Source organism: Cnephaeus nilssonii, assembly GCF_951640355.1.
Source record: "Cnephaeus nilssonii genome assembly, chromosome: 7".
Taxonomy (NCBI): Eukaryota; Metazoa; Chordata; class Mammalia; order Chiroptera; family Vespertilionidae; genus Cnephaeus; species Cnephaeus nilssonii.
Window position 1 is genome coordinate 64847608 of NC_137078.1, and position 14847 is coordinate 64862454.

The window sequence follows — 14847 nt, forward strand, 5'->3', positions numbered from 1 at the left end:
TTAATCACTTTTTCTTTTCAAGAGCTTAATCTTTTCTAGGGTAAGTCAGGTGAATGAGATTGTTAATCACAATATGCTGTAGAAAACAAATGAATATATACAAATTAAGTCAATTATACATAATTTTAAAATTAAATACTTTTACTACAACAAAATATAATTAATAAGCTATTATCTATCCTGCTGTATATAGGTGTGTGTGTTTTTTAAGATTACAAAAAATAAAAATAAAAACACAACCTGGACAAATCAAACAAACAAACAAAAGCCTGTTTGGGTTTCCTTTAAAAAGCATTGGTGTGTGAATACATACATATATATATGTGAACAACACATATATTTATACAAGATTTTTTTTTTTAATGTTTAAGGCTTCTCTGCCCTAAAAAGTTCAACAATGAAGGTCACAGCCTATCAAGCTCTGGAGTTACATAACAGCCCTTAAGGCCAGAACAGTGTTTTCAAATTGGATTTAAAGGCTAAACCAATCAGCCACTAAGGATCATACAATAAACAAAGACAATGGTGACCAGGAAAAGTGAGGAAGAGGGTGGTTGCAATGACAAACTTCCCCTGAAGAATTAACATGTGGGATGCAACACACACACACCTTACCACCACACATAATAAGAGATCAGAGATAAGAGTTCTCTTTTAAGGAACTGAAGATATTTTCCTTTGTTTCATGTAACTGTCAGTTTTATCATGCTCAGTAAAGTACAAAAATAAATAAAGCCAAAAAGAATTCAGAAGGGTAGGTTTTAAAGGCATGTTTTAAATGATAAGTTTATGACAAAAGTTGTTGCAATTCCAGATGTTCCAATATTGAGTAGAACCTTGAAGGCTCTTAAAATAAGTATATTATTCATGGACATCCTATATAATAAAAGTGTAGTATGCAAATTGTCCCCATGACCAGGAGGTCATCTGGGAGTTCAACCAGGGGACAGGGCCGGCTGGGGGAAGGGAGGGAGGCCCCGGCCAGCAGCAGGCAGCCACTAGGGACCATACCAGTGCACGGAATTCATGCACTGGGCTTCTAGTCTCAAGATAAAACCTCTAATTGGTTACAGTTGTTTTTAAGAAACCAGGAAATCATGGTTAATGTTTCAGGACCACAGCCTTTCTATTAAATACTAGGCAAAAATTCCTAGAACTTGGCTTCTGAAATTTTGGGGGCACCCTTTTAAGATTTCAACATTTAAATACTATTTTACAAATGTTTTTTTTTATTTTTCAATCATGTGCAAAAAGAATGGTGCAGCCCTGGCCAGTGTGCTCAGTAGTTAGAGCATCAACCTGTGCAACAGAGGGTTGGGAACTTGATTCCAGATCAAGGGCAGGTATTTGGGTTCCCGGTTTATTCCCCACCCCTGGTCAGAGCACGTGCAGGAGGCAACCAATCGATGTGTGTCTCTCACATCTATGTTTCTCTCTCTCCCTTTCTCCTTTCCACTCTCTCTATGGGATCAATGGGAAAAATATCCTCACTCCTTGGATGAGGATTTTAAAAAGAAAATAATTGGTAGCATAAACATAGCTTCAAGTTTGCTGAAATTTTTAGGTAGTAAATGGATTTACCTACTCTAAAGGGTAAAGCAAGGAGGTGCTGCCAAACCACCCTCTGACTGAGATGGTTCACCAGTGAAGGTGTATTAATCATCTGTAGTGAATTCACAATTTTAATTAACGATCTTCATCAGTGTTCACCTACTAATGATACTGCCTATATCATAGACAAAATAGAATTACAGATTTCTACAGATAAATAAAATGTCAGACTTTTGTTTTCATAATTTCAATGGCATTGAGTGTCCCCTGGCAATATTCATGTCTGTCAATCAGCATTTTAGAGTATGTGTACACATAAGTAAAATAATAATTTAAAGAATACATGTGATTTTCACAGTGCAACAACAGAAAGATATAAACTAGGGAAAAATCATCAACGAGCTAAAGTAGTGATCAGACTGGCACACATTTCAAAAAAATCCATGGTGTGGCTGCCCAGGCGAGGTGTAACTGAGGACAGTGTGCTTCCAGTCAAGGAGCCAGTGAGGGAGCCTGACAGTGAATGGCTCTCAGCAGTCACAGAATCAAAACTTGATCTGGGTCTATGTAAGCCAGCAGTAGAACAGGAACGCTGAGGTGTTGAGGAACCAGACCTCTGCTCCACCACTTCATCTGAAATGGACCAAAGCAGAGCAATTTATCAGAAAGGTATATTTGCCCCAGCCCTTCTTATGAAGATGCTATCATCAGAGAATTAAGTAAGTAAACACATCTGGGCAAAGGCAACTAAATAATGTCATATTTCAGTGTTTTAGGAACAGGTGACCTCTTCCCTCCCCAACAAGCATAACAGACATCACTAAGTAATCACAACACTTCCATACAGTCAAAATGTGACCCCTACATCTTCTCAGCAAGGATTTGGCATTAACCTTGAAAACAAACTATATTCTTGCATGTGAAGAAAGCACATCCTGAAGGGTTATTTTCTTGTGGCATATCAACAAAAAATCATTAAGATAAAAATAAAAGTAACAATTACACAGTGGTTCTGAACCTTTGGTACACAATTAAATTGCTTGGGGTTGGGGTCAAGGAAAATCTTTTTAAAAATGAAGATCATACACCATAACCAAGTGGGATTTATTCCAGGGATGCAAGGCAGGTACAATATTTGCAAATCAATAAATGTGATACATCACATAAACAAACTGAAAGACAAAAATCACATGATCATAATCAATAGATGCAGAAAAAGCATTTGACAAAATGCAACACCATTTCTGATTAAAAAAAAAAAAAAACACCTCTCAGCAAAGTGGGAACAGAGGGATCATACCTCAACATAATAAAGGCCATATATGACAAACCTACAGCAAACATCATACTTAATGGGCAAAAACTAAATCCATTTCCCCTAAGAACAGGAACAAAACAGGGATGCTCACTTTCACCACTCTTATTCAACATAGTGCTGGAAGTGCTAGCCACAGTGATCAGACAAGAAGAAAACATAAAAGGCATCCAAATTGGAAAGGATGACATGATATTGTACATAGAAAACCCTAAGGACTCCACCAAAAAACTACTAGATTTAATAAAGGAATTCAACAATGTAGCAGGATACAAAATTAACACCCAGAAATCAATGGCATTTTTATACACCAATAATGAATTCTCAGAAAGAGAATCTAAACAAACAATCCATTTACCATACCAACAAAAAATTAAGATGCTTAGGAGTAAACTTTACCAAGGAGGTAAAAAACTTATACTCGGAAAACTACAGGATGTTAAAAAAAGAGATAGAGGAAGACACAAACAAGTGGAAGAACATACCATGTTCATGGATTGGCAGAATCAACATTAAAAAAAAATGTCCATACTATCCAAAGCAATCTATAGATTCAATGTAATCCCTATTAAATTACCAATGGCATATTTCACAGATCTAAAACAAATACTTCAAAAATTTATATGGAGCAAAAAAAGACCCTGAATAGACACAGCAATCTTAAGAAGAACAAAGTTGGAGGGATCCCAATACTAAATATCAAGTTATATACTACAAAGCCACTGTACTCAAACATCCTGGTACTGGTACAAGAACAGACATATAGACCAATGGAACAAAACAGAGACCTCAGAAATCAACCCAAGACATTGCGCTCAATATTTGACAAAGGAGGCAAGAGCATACAATGGAGTCAAGAAAGTCTCTTCAATAAATGGTGTTGGGAAAATTGAACAGATACATGCAAAAAAAATGAAACTAGATCACCAACTTATACCATACACAAGAATAAACTCAAAATGGATAAAAGACTTAAATATAAGACATGAAACCATAAAAACCCTAGAAGAAACCATAGGCAGCAAAATCTCAGATATCTCTTGTAGCAGTACATTTGCAGATACATCTCCAAGGTCAAAGGAAACTAAGGAGAAAATAAACAAATGTGACTACATCAAAATAAACAGCTTCTGCACAGCAAAAGAAACCATCAACAAAATGAAAAAGGAGAACATATTTGGCAGACATTTAATAAAGGGTTAATATCCAAAATATACAAGGAACTCATACAACTTAACAAAAGGAAGACAAACAAACCAATTAAAAAATGGGCAAAGGTAGTAGCACAATTTACAATAGCTATTGCAATTTACAAAAATAGACCCTAAGACAGAAGTATTGAACAGACTGTCAAACCTCAGAAGGAAGGCAGGGGAGGGTGAGGGGGTGGGAAGAGATCAACCAACGAACTCATATCCATATATGCATAATCCATGGACACAGACAATAGGGTGGTAAAGGCCTGGGGTCGGGGGTGGGGGCAGCGTGGGAGAGGTCAATGGGGGGAAAAAGGGGACATAGGTAATACTTTCAACAATAAAGATGAAAAAATAATACTACATTGTTTTCTCAAAGCAGTCATCAATACTGTTTTTTAAAATACTTCCTAATTTGAAAGACCAAAAATATCCAGTGTTTTATTTTCCATTATTTCATTAGTTTCGAAGATGGTGACACACACAAAGGGCACAGAACCTAAATAGACCCTTCTACATCCAACGGGGACATACAGATGGCCAAGAGACATATGAAAAAACACACACACCTTGGTGGACCAAATGTGCCTATTGTCTATTAAAACGACAATGATGTATCACCTCACATCTGTCAGAATGGCTATCATCAACAAATCAACAAATGACAAGTGCTGGCAAGGATGTGGAGAAGAGGGAACCCTAGTACACTGCTGGTGGGAATACAGACTTGTGCAGTCATTATGGAAAAGAGTATGGCATTCCCTCAAAAAATTAAATATGGAATTGCCATTTGACCCAGTGATCACACTTCTAGGAATTTATCCTAAGAAACTGGAAACACCAATCAGAAAGAATGTATGCACTCCTATGTTCATAGCAGCACAATTTACAATAACTAAGATCTGGAAATAGCCCAAGTGCCCATCAATAGATAAGTGGATAAAAAAGCTGTGGTACATTTAAACCATGGAATACTATGCAGCAGTAAAAAAGAAGGATCTCTTACCCATTGAGACAGCATGGAGGGACCTTGAGAGTATTATGCTAAGCAAACTAAGCCAGTCAGAAAAAGACAGTATCACATAATCTCACTCATATGTGGAATCTAATGAATAAAATAAACTGTTGAACAAAATAAATCTAGAGACGTAGAAGCATGAAACACACTGTCATATCTCAGAGGGAAGGGGCTGGATGGGTGGTGGGGGGTTGGGAAGAGATCAACCAAAGAACTTGAATGCATATATGCATAACCCTTGGACACAGGCAATAAGGTGGTGAAGGCCTGGGGTAGAGGGTGGAGGGTGGTCTATAAGGGGTCAATGGGATAAAAAAGGAGACATATGTAATACTTTCAACAATAAAGATTTTTAAAAATCTTTTTAAAAATGCAGATTCCCATCCTAGTCAGTTTGGCTCAGTGGATAGAGTGTTGGCCCTCAGACTGAAGGGTCCTGGTTTAGATTCCAGTCAATCTAATGCAGGCTCAATCCCCGGCCCCAGTCAAGGTGTGTGCAGGAGGCAACCAATTGATGTGTCTCTCTCACATGGATGGTTCTCTCTCTGTCTTTCCCTCCCCCCTACACTCTCTAAAAAATAAAATAAGGAAAAATATCCTTGGGTAAGGATTAACAACAACAACAACAAACAGATTCCTAGTTTCCCATCTCCAGAGATTCTAGATTAGTAGGTCTGGGGGCAGTTCCCAAGAATCTGCATTTTAATAAGAATTCTGGGTAATTTTTATAAAGGTGGTCTAGGGACATATAAACACTGCTATAGATGATGGTATTTCAAAAACAAAATTTGAAAGCTCTGTTTAAATCAACTTCCTGTATCTAAACTCTCCTATTCCATTAAGCTCCTGACTTGTTTTTTTCTGTTGTTATCCTACTTTGGCCTATGAATGAAATAAGCACATTTGGTCCATCCAGGTTGACTCTTAGCACACACTAAATATCTGGACAGGACCTCCTTCCCTGGCTCCTTTGGCTCCTGGATGGCCGTGGGCACCTAAATCCCAGTAGAGGCCTATTTGGTCATCTTGGCCAATCAGGATGAGAAAAGCTAATGAAGGGCAAGTTTAGATATTATAATACTAACAGTAACGAATTATGAATGAGGAAATGAGATAAAGAACCTGACAACATCAGCTGATTTTAGGTAAAAATTGCTTCCCTGATTTTTGCTCCACAACCAACACGTTGAATGACTTTTTTATGGCAAGGAAGTACTTCTTTTAGAGAGGTGCTGGGTTAGAGATATTCCAAGTGTCTTTGATCCTCTTCATATCACTTACATTTTTAGCTAAATCTATATTACTTAAAAACCAGTATAAAAGACCTACCCACCATGCCTTTGAGATGATTTTAACATCTTGTCAACTAGTGCCAAGTTTTATCTTCTCAGAGCTCATGCCTGCATAGCTTCCTTACCATCAATGCTTTTAAAGTCCAAAAGATAACTTCTATTGTCAACCAGGTAAAGCTGTAAGCTCATTTTCACATAATTGCCAGTCACTGGGTTTTTTCTCCTTACACGAAGGTGGTATGCGTTCACTACCTAAAACAAGAAATCTTTGTGAAGGAAAAATGTTAAAATTAACAAACTATAAAATATCTCCCTATTCTTATTGCAAAGAATATAAAAATGAATCACTGATAGAAGTGAGATAGAGAAGAAATTCCCAGATGATCCTTTTGTATATTACAATAGCAGCCCTGCGTAGGAATCCATGCACCAGTAGCTTGCAGCCAGTATCTCGCTGCCGCCCTCCGGTAACTTCCTCCACCGCCCCCCCCCCCCATAGCCTGCTGCCCTGCCCCCTCCTGTAGCTCTCCACCACCCGCTTATAGCTTGCTGCCCCACTCTCCTGCTGATCCGTGAAATGGTCGTTACATGGTCAGTCGTTATGTTTCACGGCATAATAACCATTTGCATATTACATCTTTATTATATAGGACTAGAGGCCCAGTGCACGAAACTTGTGCACGGGGGGGGGTGGGGGGGGGTGTCCCTCAGCCCAGCCTGCACCCTCTCCGATCTGGGACCCCTCGAGGTATGTCCGACTGCCCATTTAGGCCCAATCCCACCGGGCAGTCGGACATCCCTCTCACAATCCAGGACTGCTGGCTCCCAACCGCTCGCCTGCCTGCCTGCCTGACTGCCCCTAACTGCTTCAGCCTGCCAGCCTGATCACCCCCTAACCACTCCCCTACCAGCTGATTGATGCCTGCTCCCCTGCTGGCCCAAATGCCCCTAACTGCCCTCCCCTGCCAGCCTGGTCGCCCCTAACTGCCCTCCCCTGCCGGCCTGGTCACCCCTAACTGCCCTCCCCTGCAGGCCTGGTTGCCCCCAACTGCCCTCCCCTGCATGCCTTGTCCTCCCCCCTAAGTGCCCTACCCTGCAGGCCTGGGTCCCCCCCCAACTGCCCTCCCCTGCAGGCCTGGTCACCCTTAACTGCCCTCCCCTGCTGGCCTGGTCGCCCCCAACTGCCCTCCCCTGCAGGCCTGATCGCCCCCAACTACCCTCCCTTGCAGGCCTGGTCCCTCTCAATTGCCCTCCCCTGCCAGCCATCTTGTGTCCACATGGGGGCAGCCATCTTTGACCACATGAGGGTGGCCATCTTGTGTATTGGAGTGATGGTCAATTTGCATATTACCTCTTTATTAGATAGGATGGTAATTTAGTATTTTTAATCCTCACTAACAATACTGTTTACAGCAATTAAAATTAAAGGAAACTCAGAGATTATAGTCTAGCTTTCATTCTATATATGCCTCACTCAAATAATTTTGGCTGCCCAGCCTCAACTTAAATACTTTTACCTATAAATACGGAATAGAAGAAATAAAGGGAAACTAATGTGTTACAGGTTTGTATCAGGCATTGTAACAGGTATTGTCACAAAATTTAAATATCACAAAAAATCCTGTGAAAAAGAAAGATATTATCTGCCTCTGAAGATAAGAAAACTGCAACTCAGATAAAGAAGATTCTGGGTTTGCAAAAACATCTATCAAATAAGTTACAAAAATTTTTTGGTAAAGAATTTTAAAGATATTAACATCTTTTTTTTTTTAACTGACTAAATAATAACTGCTTCAGAAAAGAGAGATCTGCGTTTTAAATGGGTTTAAGGAAATATTTTATCTACGCCTTTCACATACAAATAATGAAATGAAAATGACTGATATATTAAAACATGTCAAGTGAGTATTTACATGGTATGTTTGAATGTTTTTCTTCCACCTTTAAAAATACATTCACAAGCCGAAACCGGTTTGGCTCAGTGGATAGAGCATCAGCCTGCGGATTGAAAGGTCCCAGGTTCGATTCCGGTCAAGGGCATGTACCTTGGTTGTGGGCACATCCCCAGTAGGGGGTGTGCAGGAGGCAGCTGATCGATGTTTCTCTCTCATCGATGTTTCTAACTCTCTTATCTCTCTCCCTTCCTCTCTGTAAAAAATCAATAAAATATATTTTTTTTAAAAAAGAAACACATTTGTGATTTAAGATTAAAATAATAATAATAATAAAAAAATACATTCACAGTCCTCAAAAAAGGAACAAGAGTTAAAGGAATACCCAGAATTTAAAAACAAAAAATGCTTTTCTTCCCAACAAATAAATAGAATTGAAATTAATTTGAGCACTGATATTTTTAAAGGAAAATGTGGCTGAGAGTAAAAATATATTTCATAATTAAGGATTGAAAGCACCAACCAAGTAAGAGAGGTTTTCTCAACTTAAAGAAACGTGTTTGTTGACTGAATAAATATACCCTGATATATACTATGTATTGACCACTAGCTGCTACTGATACTGACAAAAAGAGAAACCCTGCCTAAAAGGGGAGAGAGAAATGTAAAACATAGTATCTTTGAAGACATATGACTTTTTATTGCTATAATGAATGCTGAAACAGGTGGACTATTTTCTCAAGTGATTTCAAGTTGATTACTTTTTGTTTCTTTGCCAAAAATACTATATTGAAATTCAAAAATACATCAACATACTTCTTCCTTACAGAGATTTATTTGTCTTGTTTTGAATGCACATGGTATATTATTGCAAAGAATGGCAGTTATAGCCAGAAGCATCAAGATCACTAAATTTCTATCTAAATAAAAAGCAATGCTTTAATTAACCTCAGTACTCAACTCAGCAGTAGACAGCAGTTTACTATACAAAAAAATGGCTTCTACAAATGATCTTAATATACAATTTCCTACCTTCCATTCAAAATCCAGCTGCTTCATAGCTCGGTAAACTTCAGCCATAATGTCATATGGTTTGCTTTGACTTCGGATTCCAAGATGCCACTTGGCTTTCTTTACAGCCAAAGATTTGGGCTTAGTTGTATTCAGTGCATCCAATGGACATCTTGCTTTAGGGCTGTCTGCTATAAGAGGTGGCATCCTTTCTGGATGAGGTTTCAGGCCTGGAGGAATATGCATGGCACTATCATCCATAAAGGAACCCGTTGGGGGACTAGAGGCGAGGTAGAACTCACTGGCTTGGTTCATTATTCTCCGATTGTCAATAATAAGATGATAGGCCACTGCAAGCTGGTCTTGAGGGTCACCACTATATAGACTGTTCATTACTTCTGATTCTGTACACTCAAATTTTTCACACACTTCTTTCACAGCCTCATCATCAATGACGTTAGCATCATAGGAGGGGTCTTCAGGAAATAAGTAACTGGGCAAATCTTGTTTAAACCATTCATGCTCTCTAGGAAAAACACCACAATACACTATTGTAAGAACATGCTTTGGCAAGTCCCAAATAATTTAGACATGGGCAACACAATATAACAGAATCAGAAATACCTAGTCACTTACTAGCTATGTGACCCTGGGTGAGTTAAATAACCTTTGCCCTTGAAAAACTATGGTTTTTCAGACTTGGTATTTGGCTGACATTTTCTCAAAAATAAACAAAATGAACCTGTCACTGTGAAGGAGACAACTGGAAGTATTTGATGTCAATGATAAAATTCAAGCTCTCAAGCAAAATTTTAGAATTTGTGTTATTTGTATCTGTGTCCATGAGTTTGAAAACTTCCCAATACTTAAAGACTTTTCTGATAACTCTGTAGTGATTATGATGATGATGATGATGATAATCTATTAATAAAAGAGTAATATGCTAATTAGACCGGGAGACCTTCCAGAAGTCCTTTCAAAGACGGGGCTTGGCCGGCTTGCAAACTGCCCCCAAATGGACCTCAGCCCCTCATCTAGGCCAGCCAACCCCCCAAGTGGGGACCCTCACCTGCAAACGGCCCTCAGCCACTCACCCAGGCTGGCCCCACCCCTAACAGAGACCCCCCAACCCTGATGGGGGTATGGCCGGCCTACAAACCACCCCAGCTCCTCTCCCAGGCTGGCACCGCCCCCCAAGGGAACCCCCTTCAGGGCAGACCAACCGGCTCAAAAGGATAATATGCTAATTAAACTGGACATCCTTCCGGACAAAGCCATGGTAGCGGGGCCTAGGCAGAGGCAGTTAGGGGTGATCAGGCTGGCAGGGGAGAGCAGTTAGGGGGATCAGGCCAGTGGGGGAGAGCAGTTAGGTGGATCAGGCTGGTAGGGGAGGGCAGTTAGGGGGATCAGGCTGGTAGGGGAGAGCAGTTAGGGGGATCAGGCCGGTGGGGGAGAGCAGTTAGGGGAAATAGGCCAGCGGGGGAGGGCAGTTAGGGGGATCAGGTCAGCAGGGGAGAGCAGTTAGGAGGATCAGGCCAGCAGGGGAGAGCAGTTAGGAGGATCAGGCCAGTGGGGGAGAGCAGTTAGGGGGATCAGGCTGGCAGGCAGGTGAGCAGTTAGGAGCCACTGGTCCCAGATTACAAGAGGGATGTCCGACTGCCGGTTTAGGACCGAAACCGGCAGTCAGACATCCCCCAAGGGGTCCCGTATTAGAGAAGGTGCAGGCTGGGCTGAGGGACACCCCCCTCCCATGTACGAATTTCATGCATCAGGCCTCTAATCTACATAATAAAAGCCTAAGCAATCATTAGGGCTGAACGACCAGAATGACTGGTCGCTATGATTCACACTGACAACCAGGGGGCAGATGCTCAATACAGGAGCTGCCCCCTGGTGTTCAGTGTGTTCCCACAGTAGGAGTGCCACTCAGCCAGAAGCTGGGCTCACAGCTGGCAAGTGCAGCAGCAGTAGTGGAGCCTCTCTCACCTCCGCGGCAGCACTAAGGAGCAGCGAGCCAAGCAGTAAGGAGCAGCAAGCAGGTGGGCAGTAAGGAGCGAGGGGTCCCGGACTACGAGAGGGATGTCCACTGAGTGGTCCTTGACTGCGAAAGGGCGCAGACCCGGCTGAGGGACACCCCCCCCCCCAGGTGCACCAATTTTGTGCCCCGGGCCTCTAGTTTTACATAATACTAGAGGCCCGGTGCATAAAAATTCATGCACAGGGGCGGTGGGGGACGGTCCCTCAGCCCGACCTGCCCTTCTCACAGTCCAGGAGCCTTCAAGGGCGGGAGGCAACCCAGCGATCAGGGGGAGGTTATGCCCCCATCACACCTCTGCTGCTGCCACTGCCAGCAGTGCAAGCCTTGGCTGGCCCTGGTTATCTGAGCCTCGGGCGGCCCTGGACGGCTGGGCAGCTGCCATCCAAGGCTTGCCTGCACCTCGGGCCAGCCCTGGGCAGCTGGACAGACGACATCCGAGGCTTGCCTGTGCCTCGGGCCTCGGCTCGGCAGCCACCATCCAAGGCTTGCCTGTGCCTCAGCTGGCCCTGGGTGGCTGGAGGGCTGAGGGCGGGTCCAGCCGCACTGTGCGCCTGCCGCCCACCCCGGAGGGGCTGAAAGGACTGGGGGACTCCAGCGGGGCTTAGGGGACCGGGCACCACCATCTTATGGCTATGGGCGCTGCCATCTTTGTGATGCTATTGATGGTCAATTTGCATATTCCCTTTATTAGATAGAATTATATAATGAAATGTCACCATTTGAAAAATCCCTTTAACTCAATAACCCAATATTTTCCAAATTACCAATGCCCAATATTACAGAACTAAAGGCTCGATGCATGAAATTCATGCAAAAGTAGACCTTCACAGCCCCAGCTGCTTCAGCCCTCGCAGCTTTGGCAGCTGCCTCAGCCCTCGCAGCCCCGGATTCGTCCAGAAGGTCGTCCGGAAGGGTGTCTGGAAGGGCATCCGGAAGGGCATCCAGATGGTCATTCCGCTGTTCGGCCATTTGGTCAATTTGCATATTACACTTTTATTATTATAGATTACACATGGACACACACAAATGCATTAAATATACAAAATAAAACAGTGAATTTCAATATAATAAAGTACAACAGTTAATTGATATGTTCTCTAATTTGATAATGCAACCAACATGTTAAGCTTTGGTTTCATATCAAAGAAAAATACCAAATAATACTTGCAGAGAGAAACCAAGATGGCGGCATAGGTAAACACCTAAACTGCTGCCTCGCACAACAATATCAAAACTACAACTAAAAGACAAAACGGACACCATCCAGAACCACAGGAAAGCTGGCCAAGTGTAAATTCTATAACTAGAAGAAAAGAGGAAAGCACATTGAGACTCAGAGGAGCTGCAGGAGGCAGAGATACAGAGACTCGCACGTGGAGAGGACGGGTGGCTGTGTGCACGGGTGGCTGGCTTTCTAAAGCGGGAGAAGGAAGCTCCCGACTACACTGAACTCCAGTCCCGGGCGAGACACTGGGAAACCAGACTCATTCGGGGGGAATCTGGACTGTCAGGGAAAGAGAAAGCACACTGAGAATCGGAAACTGCGGACAGCAGAGGTCCAGAGGCACGCGCGCACAGAGAGGACTGACTGCTGAATGCACGGGAGGCTGAGTGCGCGGCTGGCTTTCTAAAGCAAGAAGGAGAAGGAAACTCCCGACTGCGCTGAACTCCAGTTCCAGGCAAGTTTCTGGGAACCCGACTCATTCGGGAAGAAACTGGACTGTCTGGCAGCGGGTGAAACTCGAGGGTGGCTTTCTCCCAGAGGTACTTGCAGAGATTACTGAGGGACACTGAGACCCAGGGGCCTCATAGGGCAGGGCTGACGGGAAACCAAGGCTGTCTTCTCCGCCCTGAAACTCCACCCCATCCAAGCTGAGCACAGAGGCTTTTGCAATTTTGCAAGTCTTGTCCTATAAGAGTGTCTCCAGCACAGAAGTTCTCCCAGCATAGACACAGCTGATCCTCACAGCCAATTGGCCTGGAGGTCAATTCCTCCCAGTGATACCAACAACAATCAAGACTTAACTACAACAAGGCTGAGCACACAGTCCACAAACGGGTGCACCAAGAGTGTCCACCTCAGGTAACTGGGGAGGCTGAGTCACTGGGCCCTAGAGGACACCTAGCACACAGAGCTACTCTACCACTCAGGGAAGCAGCCAAAATGCGGGGACAAAGAAACAGATCACAAATGAAAGAAATGGAGGAAAACAAACAACTGGATATAGAGTTCAAAACCACGGTTACAAGGTTTTTCAAGAATTTCCTAGAAAAGGCCGATAAATTTAGCGAGACACTCAAGGATATGAAAAAGGATCAACTAGAAATTAAACATACACTGACTGAAATAAAAAATATTATACAGAGACCTAACAGCAGACTAGAGGACCGCAAGAATCAAGTCAAAGTTTTGAAATACAAAGAAGCAAAACACACTCAGCCAGAAAAGCAAAAAGAAAAAAGAATCCAAAAATTTGAAGCTAGTGTAAGGAGCCTCTGGGACCACCTCAAGCGTACCAACATCCGAATTATGGGGGTGCCAGAAAAAGAGAGAGAGCAAGATACTGAAAACCTATTTGAAGAAATAATGACCGAAAACTTTCCCCAACTGGTGAAAAAAATAGACTTACAAGTCCAGGAAGCGCAGAGAACCCCAAACAAAAGGAATCCAAAGAGGACCACACCAAGACACATCATAATTAAAATGCCAAGAGCAAAAGACAAAGAGAGAATATTAAAAGCAGCAAGAGAAAAACAGTTAATTACCTACAAGGGAGCACCCATACGATTGTCAGCTGATTTCTCAACAGAAAATATGCAGGCCAGAAGGGAGTGGCAAGAAATATTCAAAGTGATCAATAGCAAGAACCTACAACCAAGATTACTCTACCCAGCAAAGCTATCATTCAGAATTGAAGGTCAGATAAAGAGCTTCACAGGTAAGAAAAAGCTAAAGGAGTTCATCACCACCAAACCAGTATTATATGAAATGCTGAAAGGTATTCTTTAAGAAGAGGATGAAGAAGAAAAAGGTAAAGATAAAAATTATGAACAACAAATACATGTCTAGCAACAAGTGAATCTAAAAATCAAGTGAATAAAAAATCTGATGAACAGAATAAACTGGTGAATATAATAGGATCAGGGGCATAGAAAGAGAGTGGACTGACAATTCTCGGGGGAAAAGGGGTGTGGGTGGTGCGGGAAGAGACTTGACAAAAAGCGTACACCTATGGATGAGGACAGGTGGAGAGTAAGGGCAGAGGGAGGGGTGGGAACTGGGTGGAGGGGAGCTATGGGGAGAAAAAAGAGGAACAATTGTAATAATTTGAACAATAAAGATTTATTAAATTTAAAAAAAAGAAAAATACCTACAATTATCAGAAAGCTATTAAAATGTTCCTCTTTTCCAACCCCCTGTATGAGTGAGGTCAGACTTAATCAGCAGACTTCAACTAATACAACATACTGCAACAGAGTGAATGAAGAAGTAGATATGAGAACCTAGCTGCTGTCTTTGATTAAGCCAAACAT

The 14847-nt window shown here is 42.3% G+C and overlaps 1 protein-coding gene across 2 annotated transcripts in view; it reads right to left on the reverse strand.

The window, feature by feature from the left end:
• Positions 1 to 1240: 1240 nt before the first annotated feature.
• PRKAA2 (protein kinase AMP-activated catalytic subunit alpha 2) overlaps positions 1241 to 14847 on the reverse strand; it is a 58323-nt gene continuing 44716 nt past the window's right edge. The window contains exons 7-9 of one of the 2 annotated variants that reach the window (XM_079777377.1): positions 9297 to 9801; positions 6498 to 6624; positions 1241 to 2184 (exon numbers count right to left, since the gene is read on the reverse strand). In XM_079777377.1, coding sequence (XP_079633503.1) covers positions 1946 to 2184; positions 6498 to 6624; positions 9297 to 9801 — 871 coding nt within the window. In that variant the 3' untranslated portion in view covers positions 1241 to 1945. Of the gene's footprint in view, positions 2185 to 6409; positions 6625 to 9296; positions 9802 to 14847 lie in introns of both variants that reach the window. The other variant, XR_013813800.1, reaches the window with a different exon arrangement.